Source organism: Salmo trutta, chromosome 13, assembly GCF_901001165.1.
Source record: "Salmo trutta chromosome 13, fSalTru1.1, whole genome shotgun sequence".
Taxonomy (NCBI): Eukaryota; Metazoa; Chordata; class Actinopteri; order Salmoniformes; family Salmonidae; genus Salmo; species Salmo trutta.
Genome location: NC_042969.1, coordinates 15,791,124 through 15,813,860, shown reverse-complemented (window position 1 = coordinate 15,813,860; position 22,737 = coordinate 15,791,124). Strand labels below are relative to the sequence as shown.

The following is a 22,737-nucleotide window of genomic DNA, read 5'->3' as shown; positions in this document are numbered from 1 at the left end:
TCTCTCTCTCTCTCTCTCTCTCTCTCTCTCTCTCTCTCTCTCTCTCTCTATACCCCTTTCCCTCTCACTCTCTCCCTCTTTCTGCTGTATTTAAATGACTTTGTCTATGGTATTTAGTTTATCCAGGGAACATTCAGACACCTCCCTAAAAGGTTAGGACAGATCATTTGAATTTCTACCACTGCAGTCACAGCGTATCACTCTGTCACCTTTTCATCAGCTCACCCACATCTCCTGCAGCATACAGACTTTCCCTGGAAAGACAAGGAACGACTGATCACAACCAGTCAGCGCTGTCCCTCCTACAGTAGACATCTCTCCTCCTGCCTTTTCCCAGAGACACTGCCAGTGCCAGCCTGCTCCTAAAGAAACACTAGTACCGAATGTGGAACACTAGCTGTTTATTTTTGGCTTATTTTGCTCTTGTTGATATTATTTGGTGCTTGACAACCAAATGAGTCTTGTTTTTGCCTTCTCTCAGTTTAACCCCCCGACTCCATATCAACTCCATATTTTTTCTCCATTTCTCAGCAGGAGACGTTTGCTCGATTTCCATTTAACAAAGATTAATTATTGTCCTCCGTCAAATACAAATGTTAATTACATGCGTGTAGTGATCCCCTAATTCAACAGCATGACAAAGCGAGGGTATTGTTTACGCAGCGTGGTTCCCTGGGGAGGTCTTCACCGTGCTTTATGAGTCTGCTTAGAAACATGATTAAGGACTTGTTCTGCCAAGGCCCAGGGCTGGAAACACCTAGAAACACACAACAGAACCCAGGGTTTTGGGGTTAAATCATAGACAGATGCCATGAATGTCAATGGATGATTTGCACAAACATTTTGAACTGTGCTTGCGTATAATGTTATAAGATTCAACTTTCAATGTGTAGCCTTCACTGAAAACAAAAGGAAGGTTCTTAAATGTTCTTCCTCAGCTATTAAAGGGCCAATGCTGCTGTTTTTTTTTTTATCTCGATATCAAATCATTTTTGGATAACAATTAAGTACCTTACTGTGATTGTTTTCAATTAAAATGGTCAAAAAGGAAAAAAGCTATTTATCAAGCAAGAATTTTGCTAGGACCTTCTGGGATTGGTCTAAGTACGGAGGGGAAAACTGAAAACTAACTTATTGTTAATTTTAGCTACTGTCCAAATAGATATGGAGGGGATTGTATGTTTTAGTATCATTGAGGATTTGAGTTCGCTTCAGACGAGTTTAACAACATTCCCAGTGGTTGGATGGTTGAATCAACCAATGAAAAGGAGGAATTTATTCTCGTGATCATTTGGTTGTTTCTCTGTAACGTTGCAGGTGTGGGCCAAGTTGAAAAGAACACAGTGCTCTTTCTGGTTTTCCAAATGAAAGATCTGCAATGAAAGGCATTGCCTGTGGCATCCCATAGCCAAAGAGCCATTAATCAAATTCATCTTATCTCTCCCACAAAGAGATGACTCGCCTGGAGACATGAGCCCCAGCAACAACACCAGCTTTAACTAACTTTTGCTACAATATCCTTTGATTCACAACAGCAAAGCTTTACCAAACGCTTTATTCCAAAACCTCTGTTTTCAGGCCATCAGAAGGGTCAAGTGTTTCTGAACTAATCCTAGCAGGAATGTATTGCAATGTTATGTGACATCATCCGTTTGAATGTATGAATATCAAAGTAGCTTGGTGAATAACATGTCCCTTTGGTTTCCTTGTGGGTTTGGGTGGAAAAGCAGGCCATAGTTATTCTATGATCTCTCCGCTCGCGTTAACCTCAGTGCTCTCTGTGTTTGTTCTGACTTCAGGATGAGTTGGCATGAAGGGGGATAGGCAGAGTAAACCGCTTGGAGGAAGCCAGTAAATGCAGCTAGACAGCTTGACAGGCCACTGTATTCCCATTGTTAGAAAGCAGATCCAACCCCCCTCCCCACCCGTTGCCAAAACACCCAATAATCTGGTGCAGAGGAGGTTGTTGGCACCTGAACTGGGTAGGACGGTCTCGTGGTAAAGGCTGGAGGGGAATGAGTGGGATGATCACAAATACATGAAACTCGTGGTTTCCATGTGTTTGATACCATTCCATTCACTCCGTTCCAGTCTTTATTATAAGCCGTCCTCCCCTCAGCAGCCTCCACTGGTCTGGTGGGAGGTAAATGTTTGCCTCATACAATAACCATTGTACTGTTTGTGTCTCAATGAGCTTTATATTGTTATGTGCAGCTCATCAAATGATGCGGATAAGCTGAGTGATTTTCATACAGGTCCGATACAGAGTTGGATAATGACAGGGAGATGATGAGATAACGACACTGTAGCCATAGTAACTGTCCTTCAGTTCTCACATTCTAATGAGCTACAACACATTTTCTCACTTCTTCTTGTTCTATTTCTCTGCCACTTTTCCTTTCTTTGGGGGTTACATAAAACTCTTTTTACCAGACAAAATAATGCCGTTCATCTGACTAATTTTATTGTAACCGCATGGTGTTCAGGCTGTGGCTGTGGGCTCTTTCCATTAAACTCTCCCATGGTGTACCTGCACCTCATTGTAAACGGTGCTCTACCATTTCTCTCATGTACTCTTAACGGTTTACATTCAGAGGCTGTAGCTTTGGTGTTTTGTCTTTCCTTCTGCTTAACGACAGGCCATCCCTCCATGCTAGTGCTTGTGTTGCACTCTTTCCTAGTCCTGTGTACCAATTTAACGGAAGCTTTCATGCCTCATTTTGGACCTTTTTATCAGAGACTGGCCTGAATACCACCCTCTGTGTACAACTGTGTCTTCAACTCTGGAAACAATGAATGTCATTTCCAAAGGACTGTTCTTAAATGTCACTTTCCGTGCATTCTTGCTGCCTACTCTCCCTGTGCCAAAGGGCAGTGTTTTTAGGAATGTGTTGAGGAGGCCTACACTTCTCTCAACCATCCAAACCTGTAGCCCCATGTCAAGTAGAGGGAGAGGGGTCTGGGGGTCCTTACCCTTTTGTGAAAAATTACAGAAATAGTCAAGAGTCTTCAAATTACCAGACTTTGAACTGAGGGTAACAGGAAGTCAGAAAATTGTAATATGTTCTCAGAGACATGCTGAGGATGAACATTACCTGAATATTTTAAGCTCTCCTCCATCATTAGCACATCGTTAGTGCATTGAAACAGACCCAATTAATGTCATAGAAACAAATTACTCTTTCTTTCCATCTCACCCTTTTCCTAAAGCACAAAAAATCAACCCCAGGCAGGGCCTTGAACATTATGTTGGAGTGTGAATGGTTTTTTGGTATTTTTTTTGTGTATTACTTTTTGTTTTCTCCCCCTTTTTCTCCCCAATTTTTTACTAGTCTCATCGCTGCAACTCCCCAATGGGCTCAGGAGAGGCGAAGGTGGAGTCATGCATCCTCAGAAACATGTCCCGCCTAACTGCGCTCCTTAACACCCGCCAGCTTAACCCGGAAGCCAGCCGCACCAATGTGTTGGAGGAAACACCATTCAACTGGCGAACAGTGTCAGCCTGCAGGCACCCGGCCTGCCCCAAGGAGTCGCTAGGGTGCGGTGAGCCAAGTAAAGCCCCTGCAGCCAAACCCTCTTCTAACCCGGATGACCCTGCACCGTCCTATGGGACTTCCGGCCACGGCCGGTTGTGGCACAGCCCGGGCATGAACCCGGGTCTGAACCCAGGGTCTGCCACACTCAGGAGGCCCTGGAGTGTGATTTTTGATTGGGGTTACCGAAGGCTTCAAGTGATTGGTGCTTTGATATTCTTATGTGACTCCTTTGATTTGTGCATGGAATTACGTTCAGTCTGCATCTTGTTTTCTTTCCCTTTCTGTGTGTCTTGTCATGACTTTCATAAATAATTATAGTAAACATTTCTTCTGTGCGACTACACTCGTTTCTGGTAATTAGAGGAAAACAGACACGACCCTATTTCCTTGAACATCAGATTAGTATGAGTCTTAATTAGATTGAGTTTGTAAGGCAATGTGTATGTTATGTCTTGTCTTATGCTACCAGCAAAACACGTTTGCCTTCTTGCCGCCTTCATGGTTTCTTCATGTCTTATTTTCCAATTGTAGTAACTTCTATCATGATTAAGGCCAGGAGTTATTTTTCACCATTTGACCTAACTAGGAAAACTTTGGGTCTTTCAGTCATCTTTCTGATTTTGACTGCATCTCGACACAAACACTGTGGTTCATTGTCCTCTTTAGAAACAGTACATACTGTACAGTAGGATTGTACATACTGTACATTACAGTACAATGTGCAGTACATTGCAGTACAAGGTGCAGTACATTGCTGTACAAGGTGCAGTACATTGCTGTACAAGGTGCAGTACATTACAGTACAAGGTGCAGTACATTGCAGTACAATGTGCAGTACAAGGTGCAGTACAATTTCAGTACATTACAGTACAAGGTGCAGTACATTACAGTAAATGGTGCAGTACATTACAATACAAGGTGCAGTAAATTGCAGTATATTACAGTACAAGCTGCAGTACATAACAGTACAAGGTGCAGTACCAGATGCAGTACATTGCAGTACAAGGTGCAGTACATTCCAATACAACGTGCAGTACATTGCAGTACAATGTGCAGTACATTGCAGTACAAGGTGCAGTACATTGAAGTACAAGGTGCAGTACAATTTCAGTACATTACAGTACAATGTGCAGTACATTACAGTACAAGGTGCAGTACATTGCAGTACAAGGTGCAGTACATTACAGTACACTGTGCAGTACTTTACAGTACAAGGTGCAGTACTTTACAGTACAAGGTGCAGTACATTGCAGTACAAGGTGCAGTGCATCACAGTACCACTTATCCTACCATTTATAACTGTTTGTCAGTTAATGATGGACTGGGCAGTTCAATGCAGTATTCTCACCCATTTTCATAATTCATGGTTGGCTTTTTACTTAACAACAAGCTGTCACCAGGCTCCTTCCTGTCTCTCACAATCTCTGTGGCCGGCTCAGCAAATAGGAAGTGACAAGGCTGACAGGCCTGCCAGTGTGGACGGCGAGTGGAGAGCCAAATGTCACACCAGACCCTGTCACAAGTCCTTTGTCTCCACTTTAATGAGATTCCCAGCTTTCAAATGAGCCGAACTTGTGTGTGTGAGCCACTAAAATCACTTTCTCACTGATTAGAGCTGTTGGCAGCCGTGACTTTTATTTCTGTGGGTGACGGTATCCATCATTAGCACATGTGGTACCTATTATTGTGTACTCAATAGTCTGCTGCAACGGCTTCAAGATTAAGCCTTAACACCTCCTCCTTCTCCTTCTTCCTTCTTCTTCTCCTTACACCTTCTTCTTCTCCTTCCTCCTTCTTCTTCTTCTCCTTCCTCCTTCTTCTTCTTCTCCTTCCTCCTTCTTCTTCTCCTCCTTCTTCTTCTTCTCCTCCTTCTTCTTCTTCTTCTTCTTCCTCCTTCTTCTTCTTCTTCTTCTCCTTCCTCCTTCTTCTTCTTCTTCTTCTTCTCCTTCTCCTTCTTCTTCTTCTTCTTCTTCCTCCTTCTTCTTCTCCTCCTTCTTCTTCTTCTTCTTCTCCTTCCTCCTTCTTCTTCTTCTTCTCCTTCTTCTTCTCTCCTCCTTCTTCTTCTTCCTCCTCCTTCTTCTTCTTCCTCCTTCTTCTTCTTCTCCTTCCTCCTTCTTCTTCTTCTTCTTCTCCTTCCTCCTTCTTCTTCTTCTTCTTCTTCTCCTTCCTCCTTCCTCCTTCTTCTTCTCCTTCCTCCTTCTTCTTCTCCTTCCTCCTTCTTCTTCTTCTTCTTCTTCGTCTTCTTCTTCTTCTTCTTCTTCTCCTCCTTCTTCTTCTTCTTCTTCTTCTTCTTCTTCTCCTTCCTCCTTCTTCTTATTCTTCCTTCTTCATCTTTCAAGCTTAATGTCGGTGTGCAGACCAGCTCTTTAGGTACATTACCGCGATATGCTGTTTGCCTAAACATTGCAGGGACCTCCTATAGAAAAGCAGAAGGAGTGCTAGGTCAGTGTGGTGGGATGGGGCTGTAAAATGGAAGTCTTTGTGATGTGCAGCACTAGCATTGTACGGTGTTGATGGAACATTTCACTTTACAGTCTTTGTTGAGAAACTCATCTTAATTAGCCGGCATCTCAATTGGGGCTTGGCAAATTAGCTATTTTCTGAATCAAGTGTTCCCTCTGCACACGTGGCTGACTCTTAGAAAGTAGCAGCAGCAGGGTAGTGTATTTTTATCAGACTTGCTTACACGCAGCTGAGGTGCATGTTTTTATTTGTATTAATTTTGTTTTAATTAAGTCTAAACAGAGTGCACACTTGTTGTGGGAAAACAGTTCTTTCAGATGAGAGGAGTGCATGAATTTACTGGGTGACTGTTGATTAGTTTCTGATGTCCCAGAGAACCCATATTTCTCACTTCAAAGCTTATTTTAGTCTGATGCGTTTTGATATTTAAAAGAAATATGTAATATGAATATGTTGAATACTTCAACAATGAGACAATGTCAACTCCAATGAGATGAATAGTCTAATTTCTCCAACTAATCCCCTAAAAGCTTTCTGGTTGTATTAGAAAGGCAAGGGGGAGGCTGTAACAATCTGTTTGAGAGATGGATTGAAATGTTATTTTAATCCTATTGCTGCCAATCATATTACACTATTTTGCCTCTTGCGCTACTTTATATCCACAGTGCTGCCATTTCAGCAGGGCTGAGAGTACTGCACGGCACCCTAATAGCACTTTGATAGATAAAACATGTTTTCCTTTGACAGAAATATCACTTCGGAGAATGATTTTGTCAGGGCACCTAATTCTCAGTCAGAGCAGATTGGATATTGCCCACTGTGTGACTCATTGAACCCTCAGTGGAATTAGATTTATTTTCTGCCTTCCATTGCTCCCAGATTCCACCACGGTCGGTGTTGCACTCAGTGATCATTTGAATGTGCACAAGGTGCACCAAAGCTCGTTTACTCCGGAAGCAATCTGCTTTTTAATTAAGAAAGGCACTTTAATCCACCAAATTAATTGCTTCTACACTTGTACTTGAACTAACAAGTACGATCATTTTGTTTTGTGATTTTTCTTCCGCAATGCTATAAGCCTGAGTGTTTTCACTGTGTTTCAATTTGATGTTGATATTGGGGTGGCAGGTAGCCTAGTGGTTAGAGCTTTGGACTCGTAACTGAAAGGTTGCAAGGTCAAATCCCCGAGCTGACAAGGTAAAAATCTGTCATTCTTCCCCTGAACAAGGCAGTTAACCCACTGTTCCTAGGCTGTCATTGAAAATAAGAATTGGTTCTTAACTAACTTGCCTAGTTAAATAAAGGAAAAATAAAAAAATATATATTCTAGAATCACATCACCAATTCACTCTCAGGGAGTGTTAATCGCACAAACATCCTGGAGGAGGAACTACAGTACCTTTCCTCTTTGATATAACACAACACTTCAGCTGTCATCTCAATCCTTAACAGACAAGGTTTCATCAGACTGGTGCATTTATTGTGGCGACGACACAACCTTATTAAGAACCTTTTGTAGCTTAGATCTCCACAGCTTGACAGCAGAGAGACTCACAGCAGCTCACTGCATTAGTCATAAATATAATTAAACAGAAGATTACATGAATCTTCCCAGACCCACATTCTGACAGTTGCATAAGCATCCAGTGTTTTACTGCATAATGTATGGCTGGCATCACCATAAATTACAGTCTCCAACTAGAAAATGAGCACTGTGGAATGCAGGAACACACACGGACGATGTTTTGGGCTAAGGCATACACACACATTTATCTAGTTCCCGGTAAAAACACCTTAATTCGGTGTGAGATCGCCCCCGAATACAAACAGGCAGGCAGATACACACACACACGCACGCACGCACACAGGCGCGCACACACACACACACACACACACACACAGATGAAGGGGAGGAGACAGGTTAAAGAAGGATCCCTGTGGAACACTGGACACCTTGTACAGTCCATTTCCTGGCAAATTGAGACTGTTCTGAGGGCAAATGGGGGTGCAACTCAATATTTGTAATGTTTTGTACACTCAGAGTGTATGAGGATATTGTGATGAACGCTGTCGTATCATTGAGCTTACTGAGCCACGGCTCTATTAGGTTCATAAGGTGATGTTGAGTCGTTATGAGATAGACCTTGATATATTTACAGAGTGAAGGCATAGATCACAAATTAATCTCCATTGGGACTTACTAGTGACAGTTACGGTACAGCTACCCTCTGCCAGGGGGCTAAGAGTGGAGGAGGAGTGAGGCCAGACGGGCTCTTCACTGGAGAGACTATCCACACCGTGGGTCCTTGTGGACCTCCAACAAAATGAAGGGCCCTCCAGCCCCTCCCGGCCCCTGAATGTCACCTCTGAAGTGGGAACCTGTGGGGGGAGGGCAGGGGCAAAGGTCACACACACACACACACACAGTCATCACGTAGTCAGTTGAAGTTTGACTGCTGCCCCTCAAGCACTTCACAGAGCTTAGCACACAGATACTGTATATGAATAAAACATGTTCACCTGATGTTAAGGACGCGTTGAGAAGAGTGTCGGGTGAAAGTGCTCCAATAACATCTCTTCTGCACCGCCAGGCAGTCAGACAGCCTTAAATACGGGATAATGACTGCTAATGCTAATGGGGGTCTAATTTCAAAACGCAGAGCTCTTCAGTAACCAACGCAGCAAGGGCAGAGCGCCTATAAACTTGTCATTGAAATAGTGTTGGAAGGATCACAATTGAGACTGGAGGGTAAAATCTTTCAGTGGGAGAGTGGGAGGAGTAGGTGGGGTTGGGGCAACATTTCCTCTCTCCTGACTGCTCTTCTTGGTGGCCCGCGTCATAAATCACATCCAAGGACCAGTCAGAGCTGGGAGGGCTGCTGCCACTTTCAGGGGGAATATCTCCATTTTGACAGCCTGTGGCCTGTGGGCACCTACTTTGTGTGTGTGTGTGTGTGTGTGTGTGTGTGTGTGTGTGTGTGTGTGTGTGTGTGTGTGTGTGTATGTGTTAGCATTTGCGAGCGTCTTTCTCTCTCCTCTGTCCTGTGTGAGCAGCAGTGGATTCAGTAAGCTCTATGGCTGCTGTGTTTTCTCTTGACGACTCAGTTAGCTAAAACTGGTGGATGTTGGGGGGGATGTGGGGTACAGGCCAGTGGAGAAGGGGGTAGCGGCACCACTAACCCCCATCAGGCAGCTGCTACACACATGTGGACACACACACACACACTGGATCCCCCCCACAAACTGTACCCCCTTGAAGCCCATTCTCTAACTCTGTGTTGGCCTGACATTTAGTTGTCCTAGCCAAAGTTGTGTTATTAAACTGTGTCACAAATCCACAGCCACAGAGTCTTAAGCCGCTACCCAGTGGAAACTGGCTGTGGTGCGAGGGAGATTTGTTCTGGGTGTCACTGTGTGTGTTGCTCAGCCCTGTGTGTTGTTGCATGGTGGTCAGTTCTTCATTATTCCCAGATGGTGGATCAGGACCCATTGGTGGTTCACAGCCCTTTCTACTGGCTTAAGACTGGATTATGGCATTAGTCTTCTGATGGTGCCTTTGCCAGTCACTTTCTCTGGTCTGGAAGGAGAGGAAGGAGGAGAGTACATACCCAATCTCAAGCAGCTATGCAGTTTAACCCATGTGAGAGCTCCAGCCCGTTGTTTCCTCTCCAAAGAAGAGAGTGTGTTGTTTCGGCAGTGATGTCACAAGGCTCCCTTTGCTGTTCATCTTAAAGGACCATAGGGAAATTCCTAAAAGCTTTTGATAAACCACAGAACAAAACATTTTGGGAACCACTGCTGTAGCCTGTATGTCACTGAAGGGCATTGACCGGTTGGACCCTGGGCAGATGGCCTTTTCCAGTGCCAGTGGGTAGGAGTAGAGGACCAGGTTGGTGTGATGAGGAATGTGCAGTGACAATAAGTTCATTGACCGGAGAGGGAGCTTCTGTCTCTCTGTGTGTCCCCACCACACCCTCATCACCAGTCATCACAGCATTCTCTCCATTCTCTGCAGCCTATAGACAGGACAAATGTCACTCTGGGAATAGTGAGGAACCCCTCTTAAAATCACAGGAACTTCAGTGTGAGAGGAAACACTATCGTAGCCCTACTGTAGCTCCTGGAGGGATTCTCTCTGTTGGGATTCTAATATATCAAGGTAAGCACGGTAACTGTCAACTATCTGTTATGGTTTCATAATGAGAGTGAAGTAGTGTAGATACCGTATTGCTGCTTCTCAGAGAGACTGATCTGAGAAAAGTGGTGGTGGTGATACCTGGAGATTATTATCAAGGTGTCGTATGTACGCGTATAGAAGGAAGTTAGAACTACTGTCACTTCTTTGATCAGCTGGCAGTTTTATCTGCATAGTTGAACAGTTGTCGTCTGTCTGGGAGATGAGGAAAAGCTGTTTATCTTATCTTGGATAGTCTTTGATCTGATTTATTTCTCATCTGGGGAATATACTGCGATAGGAAAATTGCATATTTACCTGGTTTCTTTGATATTAATAGTTAGCAATTAATACTTATCAGATAGGGCATTTGTGTTCTGTTTAATTCTGTGTTTTCATGGTCTCCTCTCTAGTTCCCTGTAGCTAATCTGGGCGCATGGTCACTGGAGATGGCTTGAGCTGACAAATGAGTTAAAGACTGCATTATATAGACGAGATGTCCCTGTCACAAATTTCTAATAAGTAATTAAGTAATTAGTATTTCACAATGAACTGTGTTGATCAGCTAGGTTTTGAGGAGGTGGTGTATTTTTTTTAAAGACACCTTGGTGTTTTATGAGTCAGTGATAGACTGTTTTTATTCAATTCAGTCAAGGCGAGAATCCTTGCCAAAGAAACTAAATAAATACAGCCTAGTGCTGCAGCATGAAGCGAAGAGCTTACCGGTAAACCTCAGTGCTACCCACACAGGCTCAGCCCTCTTGGGAAAATGGGAGAGTGCTTCAGCGATTATCAGATACCACACTCGTCAATAATACATGTCCAAAGATGGACCTGTACAGCATATGAAACTCATGTGTCCATTTGTGCAACATGAGTTGATGGTATGTGTCGTTGAATTACTCTGTGTAAGTGTGTTGGGGAATGTAGTGTGTGTGTTTGTGTGTGTGTCCATGATTTTCAATGGTTTGTGTGTATGTGTGCATCACTCTTGTGCATGCATGAGTATGCTGGTCCGATGCTGGTGGTCCTGCCTGACGCAGTTGCCAGTACTGATGCCAGTGCTTGTCTCCGGTCTGGACACAGAGAGGAGAGGAAGGAAAATAGCCCAGGCCTGCGCAGTGTTCTGGCATCACTAACACAAGGCTCCCCTTCGTATGGTTGGAAAAAACGCCTTCCTCAGTCAAAGCTGTAAACAGTTCCACCGCTACTGCTGTCGTTGATGGCCTTTCTGTTGATTCAGCTCAATTTGCCATCAAGTAAACAAACAAAACATGGTCACTCCGCTTCATATCGCTGTGTTGTGTGTTATTACGGTCTGTCTGTGCAGTCATAATTGCTCAGCGATATTAGGCTAAGCTGGGGAAAAGGTCCTGTTGGCTGCTCATTGCTGCTGGTGATTTTAATATGTTTAATAGCTGGAGTTCCAGTGAGCCTGTGTGGCTTGTAGGTATTAACAGTATCTGAGCTCCTATCCACATAACTGAAGAACCATGAACAGAGAGGATTAATCATCCAGCCAGTGGATTATTCAGAGGAGGGAGAGAGAGATGCTGATTCATACAAAATTGAGAAATTGCCCTTGAACAAACAGAGGGCTCTCTCAATAATGAGAGGCAAGCAGATAGAGAGGGAGAGAGAGAAGGAGAGAGAGGGAGAGAGAGAAGGAAAGAGAGAGGGGAGAGAGAGGGGAGAGAGAGGGAAGAGAGAGGAGAGAGAAGGGAGAGAGAGGAGAGAGAAGGGAGAGAGAGGAGAGGATAGAGAGGAAAGAAAGGAGAGAGGAAAGAAAGGAGAGAGAGAAAGGAAAGAAAGGAGAGAGAGGAGAGAGAAGGTGAGAGGAGAGAGAGGAGAGAGAGAGGAGAGCGAGAGAAAGGAGAGAGAGGGGAGAAAGGAGAGAGAGGAGATAAAGGAGAGAGAATGTAAGAGAGGAGAGAGAGGAGAAAGAGAGGAGAGAGAGAGAAAGGGGGGAGAGAGGAGAGAGAGAGGGGAGAGAGAGGAGGGAAGAGAGAGGAGAGAGAAGGGAGAGAGAGGAGAGAGGAGAGGATAGAGAGAGAGGAAAGAAAGAGAGAGAGGAGAGAGGAAAGAAAGGAGAGAGAGAGAGGAGAGAGAGAGAGGAGAGAAAGGAGAGAGAGGAGAGAGAAGGTAAGAGAGGAGGGAGAGGAGAGAGAGGAAAGAGAGAGGAGAGAGAGGGGAGCGAGAGGAGAGAGGAGAGAGAGGGGAGAGAGAGGAGAGAGAGAGAAAGGGGAGAGAGAGGAGAGATAAAGGAGAGAGAGGAGAGAGAATGTAAGAGAGGAGAGAGAGGGGAGAGAGAGGAGAAAGAGAGGAGAGAGAGAGGAGAGAGAGGAGAGAGAGAGAAATGGGAGAGAGAGGAGAGAGAGGAGGGAGAGGAGAGGAGAGAGAAGGGAGAGAGAGGAGAGAGAGGAGAGGATAGAGAGAGAGGAAAGAAAGGAGAGAGAGAGAGGAAAGAAAGGAGAGAGAGAGAGAGGAGAGAAAGGAGAGAGAGGAGAGAGAAGGTAGAGGAGGGAGAGGAGAGAGAGGAGAGAGAGAGGAGAGAGAGAGGGGAGCGAGAGGAGAGAGAGAGAGAGGGGAGAGAGAGGAGAGAGAGAGAAAGGGGAGAGAGAGGAGAGAGAGGGGAGAGAGGAGAGAGAGGAGAGAGAGGAGAGAGAATGTAAGAGAGGAGAGAGAGGGGAGAGAGAGGAGAAAGAGAGAGGGAGAGAGAGAGGGAAGAGAGAGGAGAGAGAGAGAGGAGAGGAGAGAGAGGAGAGAGAGAGAAAGGAGAGAGAGAGAGGAGAGAGAAAGGGGAGAGAGAGGAGAGGAGAGAGAAAGGGGAGAGAAGAGGGAGGGGAGAGAGAGGAGAGGAGAGAGATTGGAGAGAGAGGAGAGGAGAGAGAAAGGGGAGAGAGGGGAGAGAGAAAGGAGAGAGACGGGGAGGGTGATATATGCTTAAAACCTCTTACATCTACACGTTCCGCTAGCGGAACGTCTGCTCCAATATCCAATGATGGGCGGGGCGCGAAATTCAAACTCCTCTAAATCCGAAAACTTACACTTTTCAAACATATGACTATGTTACAGCTATTTAAAGACAAGACTCTCCTTTATCTAACCAAACTGTCCGATTTCAAAAAGGCTTTACAGCGAAAGCAAAACATTAGATTATGTCAGCAGAGTACCCAGCCAGGAATAATCACACAGCCATTTTTCAAGCTAGCATATCATGTCACATAAACCCAAACCATATCTAAATGCAGCACTAACCTTTGATGATCTTCATCAGATGACACACCTAGGACATTGTGTTATACAATACATGCATGTCTGTTCAATCAAGTTCATATTTATATCAAAAACCAGCTTTTTACATTAGCATGTGACGTTCAGAACTAGCATTCCCACCGAACACTTCCGGTGATTTTACTAAATTACTCACGATAAACGTTCACAAAAAGCATAACAATTATTTTAAGAATTATAGATACAGAACTCCTCTATGCACTCGATATGTCCGATTTTAAAATAGCTTTTCGGATGAAGCACATTTTGCAATAATGTAAGTACATAGCCCGGCGTTACAGGGCTAGCTATTTAGACACCCACCCAGTGTAGCCTTCACCAAAATCACATTTCCTATAAGAAAAATGTTCTTACCTTGCTTGTTCTTCATCAGAATACACTGCCAGGACTTCTACTTCAATAACAAATGTAGGTTTGGTCCCAAATAATCCATCGTTATATCCAAACAGCGACGTTTTGTTCGTGCGTTCTAGACACTATCCCAACGCTAAATCTCGGCCACGAGCATGACGCAAAATATGACAAAAAATTTCGAAATATTCCATTACCGTACTTCGAAGCATGTCAACCGCTGTTTAAAACCAATATTTATGCAATTTATCTCGTAGAGAAGCGATAATATTCCGACCGGGAATCTGCCTGTCTGTAAACTGAGGAAAAAAACCGAAAGCCGGGGGCGGGGCGTGTCACGCGCCTAAGGCTTAGTCCATTGACTGACCACTCAGCTTTTGCTCTCGTGTGCTTCAGCCAGGGCTTTGAATGACATCATTCCTGTTTTTCCCGGGCTGTGAGACTCCATTGTTGACGTGAGAAGTGTCACGTAAGAGCAGAGATCCTTTGTAAACGATAGAGAGAATCAAGAAGGGCAAGAAATGTTCAGACAGGGTACTTCCTGAACAGAAGCATCTCAGGTTTTTGCCTGCCATAGGAGTTCTGTTATACTCACAGACACCATTCAAACAGTTTCAGAAACTTTGGAGTGTTTTCTCTCCAAAGCTAATAATTATATGCATATTCCAGTTTCTGGGCAGGACTAATAATCAGATTAAATCGGGTACGTTTTTTATCCAGCCGTGAAATTACTGCCCCCTAGATGTAAGAGGTTAAACTCTTAGAAAATAGGGTTCCAAAAGGGATGTTTGTCTGTCCCCATTGGAGAACCTTTTTTAGTTCCAGTAGAACCCTTTTCAGTTCCATGTATAACTATTTTCTCCTGCGGGGAAAGAGGCGTTGTTGTGCGCTCTTCAAAACTGTGTTAATATGTGTGGACCATGATAGTTCCTTAGGGATGTGGCCACTGAGGAACTTGAAGCTCTCGATCTGTTCCACAACAGTCAGGTTCCTGTAGTCCACGATCAGCTCCTTAGCCTTTCTGACATTGAGGGAGAGGTTGTTGTCCTGCACTACACTGCCAACTGTCGGTGATCAGGCCTACCACCGTTGTGTGGTCAGCAAATTTAATGATGGCCACGCAGTCATGGGTGAACTGGGAGTACAGGAGGGGACTCAGCACGCACCCCTGAGGGGCCCCCGTGGTGAGGGTCAGCTTTGTGGATGTGTTGTTGCCTACCCTTACCACCTTGGGGCAGCCAGTTAGTAAGTCAAGGATCCAGTAGCAGAGGGAGGTGTTTAATCGCAGGGTCCTTAGTTTAGGGATGAGCTTAGAGGGCACTATGTTGTTGAACGCTGAGCTGTAGTCAGTGAAGAGCTTTCTCACATAGGTGTTCCTCTTGTCCAAGTGGGAACGGGCACTGTGGAGTGCAATAGAGATTGCATCATCTGTGGATCTGTTGGGGCGGTATGCGAATTGGAGTGGGTGCATTGGAGTGGGTCCAGGGTGTTTGGGATGATGGCGATGATGTGAGCCATGACCAGCCTTTCAAAGCATTTCATGGCTACAGATGTGAGTGCTACGGGGCAATAGTAATTTAGTGCAGGCTGTAGTGAAGGTATAGGCGGTGACCGATGATTAGGAGGATGATTAGACTTGATTGGAGATGAAGAGGAAGCTCCCTGACAGCTCAGTGGCCAGACAGAAGAGATGCCACGACCTCACAAACACTCTCTCTTCACTTGCCTGAGCTGAGGCCATCACAAACCTGACAAAGGTTTGGATGTATCCACGTGTATTTGTTCACACATCCAAGTGTAGACATGTGTCTAAGAGTAGGGCTTTGAATTTCTCTTGGTTAGGTCACAATGTTCAGGTAAAACGCAGTGCACATATGATCAGGGTTGGGGTCATTTAAATTCCAGTCAATTAAGGAAGTACACAAACATTTCAATTCCAATTCTCTTCATGATTTTCAATTAGGAAAATGTTGAATTTGAATTGGAGTTTGTTTCACTTTTGGAGTTGACTGGAATTTAAATGGAATTGACCCCAACCCTGCATATGATATAATACGATGTGATTATACGTTACGATGCAATGTTATAGAAGCTGTAGAAGCTATATAAGTTATAGAAACACTGTCACCACCGATAAATCTACGATAATTGAGAATTCCAATAAGAATTTTTCTAAGACTGGCGATGCTTTCCACCTGGCTACCCCTACCCTGGTCAACTGCCCTGCACCCCCACAGAAACTCACCCAAGCCTCCCCCATTTCTCCTTCACCCAAATCCAGATAACTGATGTTCTGTAAGAGCTGCAAAATCTGGACCCCTACAAATGAGCCAGGCTAGACAATCCGGACCCTCTCTTTCTAAAATTATCTGCCGAAATTGTTGCAACCCCTATTACTAGCCTGTCAGAGCAGCTCACAGATTACTGCACCTGTACATAGCCCATCTGTAAATAGCCCATCCAACTACCTCATCCCCATACTGTATTTATTTATTGATTTTGCTCCTTTGCACCCCAGTATCTGTACTTGCACATTCATCTTCTGCACATCTATCACTCCAGTGTTTAATTGCTATATCGTAATTACCTCACCACTATGGGCTATTTTATTGCCTATATATATATACATACATAAATACATATATACACTTTTTTCTACTGTATTATTGACTGTATGTTTGTTTATTCCATGTGTGTGTTGTTGTATGTGTCGAACTGCTTTGCTTTATCTTGGCCAGGTCGCAGTTGTAAATGAGAACTTGTTCTCAACTAGCCTACCTGGTTAAATAAAGGTGAAATACAAAATAAAAAAATTAAACTAGGCTAATGTGTGTGTTCTGTGTTATTGTGTGTAGCTGCGGGGCGACCAGGGTGGCCGGGATGCCACTGTGTGCCCTGCCAGTCCACGGTGGATGTTGAGGGGCAGGAGGACGGAGTGGTGGGGACGAAGTGTAGCAGGCTGGGAGGGCACCACACATCTGGAGACATGAACCTCTGCTGGAACGAGATCAAACGCAAGTCCCACAACATCCGGTAAGACGTTGCTTACAATGGGGTTCAATGGGGTTAGGATTCTCCTTCATGTTGAGTTTCAATGGGAGTGTTATACGTGTGTTTCAATGGGAGTGTGTTTTACATTGGGTTTCAATGGAGGTAGGATGTGTTTTAAATTAGGTTTCAATGGAGGTAGTATGTTTTTAAATTACGTTTCAATGGAGGTAGGCTGTGTTTTAAATTAGGTTTCAATGGAGGTAGGATGTGTTTTAAATTAGGTTTCAATGGAGGTAGGATGTGTTTTAAATTAGGTTTCAATGGAGGTAGGATGTGTTTTAAATTAGGTTTCGATGAGGGTAGGATGAGTTTTAAATTAGGTTTCAATGGAGGTAGGATGTGTTTAAATTAGGTTTCAATGGAGGTAGGTTGTGTTTTAAATTGGGTTTCGATGAGGGTAGGATATGTTTTAAATTAGGTTTCAATGGAGGTAGGATGTGTTTTAAATTAGGTTTCAATGGAGGTAGGATGTGTTTTAAATTAGGTTTCAATGGAGGTAGGATGTGTTTTAAATTGGGTTTCGATGGGGGTAGGATGTGTTTTTAATTGCGTTTCAATGGAGGTAGGATGTGTTTTAAATTAGGTTTCGATGGGGGTAGGATGTGTTTTAAATTGCGTTTCAATGGAGGTAGGATATGTTTTAAATTGGGTTTCGATGGGGGTAGGATGTGTTTTAAATTGCGTTTCAATGGAGGTAGGATATTTTATATATTGAGTTTCAATAGTATGCATGTGTTATACTGTATACTGGGTTTCAATGGGAGTGTGATATACACTATTTTTCAATGTGATTAAAATACCATTTACTTTAGGCAGTGGGAGAGTATCAACAGAATAATTTCAAGAAAACACACAATGTTTCAAAACCCTGCTGTCACAATGTCGGGTTTTGAAACATGCTGTGCAAACTAGTGTCTTCCAGCCACTCTTTCATGCTCCGACGTTTGTGCAGTGTTGTTACTTCTAATATCCTCTGTGTACTAGCATTTCTAAGTGGATTATTAGAGTGATAGGTTACGTTTGTGCAGTGTTGTTACTTCTAATATCCTCTGTGTACTAGCATTTCTAAGCTGTTGCTCTGATTTGTTCACTGCTGCTCCCACAATTAGAAAAACATTGTCTCTATAATGTGCTGCCACGTAATGAAATATTCTCAGACACATCTCCAAGTGGGCCTATTCATTATTAATAATATGTGGGTTAATACTGAGGTCTGCATCTGCAAAACAATTAGGAACAACTGTAGTACTGCTTTGATGACTAATTGGAAGGCGCCCAAGCTTGGCATGTCATTGGTATGACTTTAATTCAGCTGGCATCCTATTTACAGGATTGGCCCCTTTAATGACTTACTTGACCCTCATCATCCTGGTGCTTCCAGCAGGGACATGTGGGGATATTCGTTAAGACAGTTCCCCCTGCAGCGTTTTGTAATGAGATCACTATGGATAGCCTGCAGTGGTAGCACACACTCATACGCACGCATGCATACAGGCATACACGCACGCACGCACACACTCAACCCCTTCTGACATCATTTGGCCCACAGCGAGAGAGAGAGAGAGAGAGAGAGAGAGAGAGAGAGAGAGAGAGAGAGGAGAAGAGAGAGAGAGAGAGAGAGAGAGAGAGAGAGAGAGAGAGAGAGAGAGAGAGAGAGAGAGAGAGAGAGAGAGAGAGAGAGAGAGAGAGAGAGAGAGAGAGAGAGAGAGAGAGAGAGAGACAGACAGACAGATCGCTACGGTCATGTCTTTAAAGGAGTGGAGAGCGAGTGCTAAGAGATGTCCCTGAGAGATGTGTACAGGACTGAGTGCCAACTCCTGGACAACTGGAGGTTGGTTTATCTAATGGCTTGTCAGGTTTTGATGGATATGTTGTGGTGGAACTTCTGTTCCAATGGCAGAGGTAGGAGGAGGAGGAGGTGGAGGAGGAGGAGCTAAAGGCAGCTGTCCTCCTTCTGACTAACTGGCCAAGGCCTCTCTTGCTTCTCCTGCTCCTGCTTGTCACCATAGAAACCACACTACAACCCCTAATCTACTGCTACTGCCTAACACCATGGTCCTGTATAGGCTAGCTGTATAAGCTATTACTCACTTACTTGTGAATGCTCAATGCGTTGAAACACGTTGATAAGCCTTAGTCCAACATCACCAAGCCTGGTAATTCATAGAATCTGAAGGTCGACGTTAATATATATATATTTTTTCAACAAAAGAGAGTCTAAGTACTAGACGGAGTACAGTCTGTTATTGGTGTTGTGTTTATTATACAGTTACCGAGGCGATGGTTGTTTGCTTGAGGTGTGTCATGATTAAGACTCCAATCAGTGAAGCCACGGCTCCATATGATAAATATTCTGTATACATAATGTGGCATAATGAACTCTAAATGATTATGGATGTGAATGGGAAAACACTTCATTTCCTCAGGCACGTTGATTAATCAGGTATAGATCAGATGAACTACGACTGCTACACATTAACCCCCTAGAGTCAATCTAAGTTACACAACAAAACAATCCCCATCAAAATCCGTCAGTTTAGGCTAGAGATATCTGTTCATCTGAAGGTAACCAGTACTGGATTTTTTTTTTTACGAATGGAAGTATGAAGGTAGTTTTGTTAAATATGTGTAAAAATATATATTTCCTGAGTTTTTTTTTTATATCTCCTAGAGTTAGGACTGACACTTCAAAACATTGTTTCTTATGATTTATGTTTTGACTATATTTTTGCCGTTTATGAATGTGTTATTCAATGCGTTTCTATGGGCTTTAGTAGTAAAGGCCAAAATCAATATTTGTTATTTATTTTATTTTTATTTGTTCTTTTTTTAACCACTTTCGTAGTATCTAATTGGTAGTTACAGTTTTGTCTCATTGCTGCAACTCCCGTACGGACTCAGGAGAGGCGAAGGTCAAGAGCCGTGCGTCCTCCAAAACACAGCCCAACCAAGCCGCACTGTTTCTTGACACAATGCCCACTTAACCCGGGAGCCAGCCGCACCAATGTGTCGGAGGAAACACTGTGCACCTGGTGACTGCGTCAGCGTGCACTGTGCCCAGCCCACCACAGGAGTCGCTAGTGCGCGATGGGACAAGGACATCCCTGCCGGCCAAACCCTCCCCTAACCTGGACGACGCTGGGCCAATTGTGCACCGCCCCATGGGTCTCCCGGTCGCTGCCGGCTGCTACAGAGCCTTAGACCACTGCACCACTCGAGAGGCCCCCAAAATCAATATTTAATGTATTTTTTTATACCTAAAGGGGTACTAAAATTCTAAATCAAATAGCTAAATGATCCATAGTATGACCCTCTTAAAACAATTCTAAATATCAGTTTAACACCCCCCTCTCCCACAATGTCTTAGACTCTAAAGAATGAACCCTTACAATGTAAAGTACCTAGAGCTTTAGGAAAAGGCTACTTGGTTGAACAAGACCATTATACTACCTGTGAACAATACAATTCATAGATAATTGATGGCTGAATAATCTGTTGCCTTTCAGTTTTGCCTAAATTATCATCATCATCATAATACCAAAGTTTATAGAGGTAGTCTTTGTGATGTCCTTGAAACAGTGGGCTATTGTTCTGGTGGTGTGTGTGTAACACTGCCGTGCTGTGTGCAGTGGCCTATGGAGAATGCCCTCTGGGGGTGACGTGGGTGGCAGACTGGCACGATGGGAATGTATGTGCCCGTGGAGGGAGGGACACATGGCATGACTGGGATGGTTTCAGAGTGCCACTCGCCTGCGTTTGGATCTACTGTGTGGGGGCAGGGCCAGAGACTTTGAGCCTGTCTCTGTTCTCCCTGTTCTGTCTGGTCAATGGCAGGGCTCTGTCTGGTTCTTTTTTATTTATCTCTCTCTCTCTCAGTAGTTCTCGCTCTTTTTCAGTTTCCCCTTTCCATCGTCCTCTGTCTTTTTCTCTCCCTCTCCCTCTCTCCCTCCCTCCATTGTCCTTGGCACCCTTCCTCCCCTTCTCTCCTGGCAGTGCCCCCTATAGTCAGTCAGTGTTAACTACAGTGGCCGTGTTGCGCCCCACATTATCTTCCACCAGCTCTTCCCTGCAGCACTTCCTGTCTGAGCCGCTACAGGCCCTGTTGAGCTACAATATTAATGATACCTGAGTAGACTCTCTGTCCAACATTACTAGGGGTCAAGGGTTAAACGAGCCCTCAGGCCAGTGGGATGGTAGAGGTGGGAATAACTCAAACATTATTGGACCATTTCAACATCAATCATCCAGTCAGATGGTGTGGCTGGAATGTCATTGTCAGTAGATATGAAGATATTGTCAGTAGTTTGTTTAGTGTTAGAGTGAGATTTTGGTAGACTCAGTTGTGTTTAGGTTTTCTTGTTGGTTCCCTGATGGGATGCCTAGCTTAACCATGTTTGTTGATGCTGTTTGAACATACAAAGAAGTGCTTGATACAGTATGTGCTTGATATTATCCCTTTGATAATACATATGTACCTGTTTGATAGTAAATACTTGTGATAATGTTAGGGTTTTGAACAGTTGGATTTTGTGATTTTGTGCAGCTCTCTTCTATATGAACAGTTCAGACCTTCCCCTTAAAGTCCTGCCTCGGGTTCAATACCCACGTTCCCCATTGATGACCTGCAAAGAAAATCAGCTGGCAGGTGGAATTAAAACATTCTTTCAACCTGCAGGGCAGGCTCGTGGTTCAGAAAAAATGACAGTGCATTCAGAAAGTATTCAGACCCCTTGACTTTTTCCACATTTTGTTACGTTACAGCCTTATTCTAAAATGTATTTTTTTAGTCTATCACATAATGACAAAGCAAAAACAGGTTTTTAGAAATGTTTGTACATTTATAAAAAATAAAGAACTGAAATATCACATTGACAATATTATTCAGACCATTTACTCAGTACTTTGTTGAAACACCTTTGGCAGCAATTACAGCCTCAAGTCTTCTTGGGTTTGACGCTACAAGCTTGGCACACCTGTTTTTGGAGAGTTTCTCCCATTCTTCTCTGCAGATCCTCTCAATCTCTGTCAGGTTGCATGGGGAGCGTCGCTGAAAAGCTATTTTCAGGTCTCTCTAGAGATGTTTGATCGGGTTCAAATCCGTACTCTGCCTAGGCCATTCAAGGACATTCAGAGACTTGTCCCGAAGCCACTCCTGCATTGTCTTGGCTATGTGCTTAGGGTCATTGTCCTGTTGGAAGGTGAACCTTCACCCCAGTCTGAGGACCTGAGCAGGTTTTCATCAAGGATCTCTCTGTACTTTTCTCTGTTCATCTTTCCCTCGATCCCGACTGGTCTCCCAGTCCCTGCCGCCAAAAAATATCCTCACAGCATGATGCCGCCACCACCGTGCTTCACCGTAGGGATGGTGCCAGGTTTCCTCCAGACGTGACACTTGGCATTCAGGTCAAAGAGTTCAATCTTGGTTTGATCAGACCAGAGAATCTTGTTTCTCATGATCTGAGAGTCCTTAAGGTGCCTTTTGGCAAACTCCAAGCGGGCTGTCATGTGCCTTTTACTGAGGAGTGGCTTCTGTCTGGCCACTCTACCATAAAGGCCTGATTGGTGAAGTGCTGCAGAGATGATTGTCATTCTGGAAGGTTTTTCCATCTCCACAGAGGAACTCTGGAGAATGACCATCGGGTTCTTGGTCACCTCTGTGATCAAGGCCCTTCTCCCCTGATTGCTCAGTTTGGCCGAGCGGGCCAGCTCTCGGAAGTCTTGGTGGTTCCAAACTTCTTCCATTTAAGAATGATGGAGGCCACTGTGTTCTTGGGGACCTTCAATGCTGTAGTCATTTTTTGGTACCCTTCCCCAGATCTGTGCCTATGCACAATCCTGTCTCGGAGCTCTATGGACAATTCCTTTGAC

At 44.1% G+C, this 22,737-nt stretch overlaps 1 protein-coding gene across 3 annotated transcripts in view; it reads left to right on the top strand.

The window, feature by feature from the left end:
* Nucleotides 1-22,737, top strand: part of LOC115205301 (dystrophin-related protein 2) — a 201,349-nt gene that overhangs the window by 82,694 nt on the left and 95,918 nt on the right. The window contains exons 1-2 of one of the 3 annotated variants that reach the window (XM_029771118.1): nucleotides 9,584-10,158; nucleotides 16,674-16,851. In XM_029771118.1, coding sequence (XP_029626978.1) covers nucleotides 16,805-16,851 — 47 coding nt within the window. In that variant the 5' untranslated portion in view covers nucleotides 9,584-10,158; nucleotides 16,674-16,804. Of the gene's footprint in view, nucleotides 1-9,583; nucleotides 10,159-16,673; nucleotides 16,852-22,737 lie in introns of those variants that run through there. The other 2 variants (XM_029771116.1, XM_029771117.1) reach the window with 2 other exon arrangements.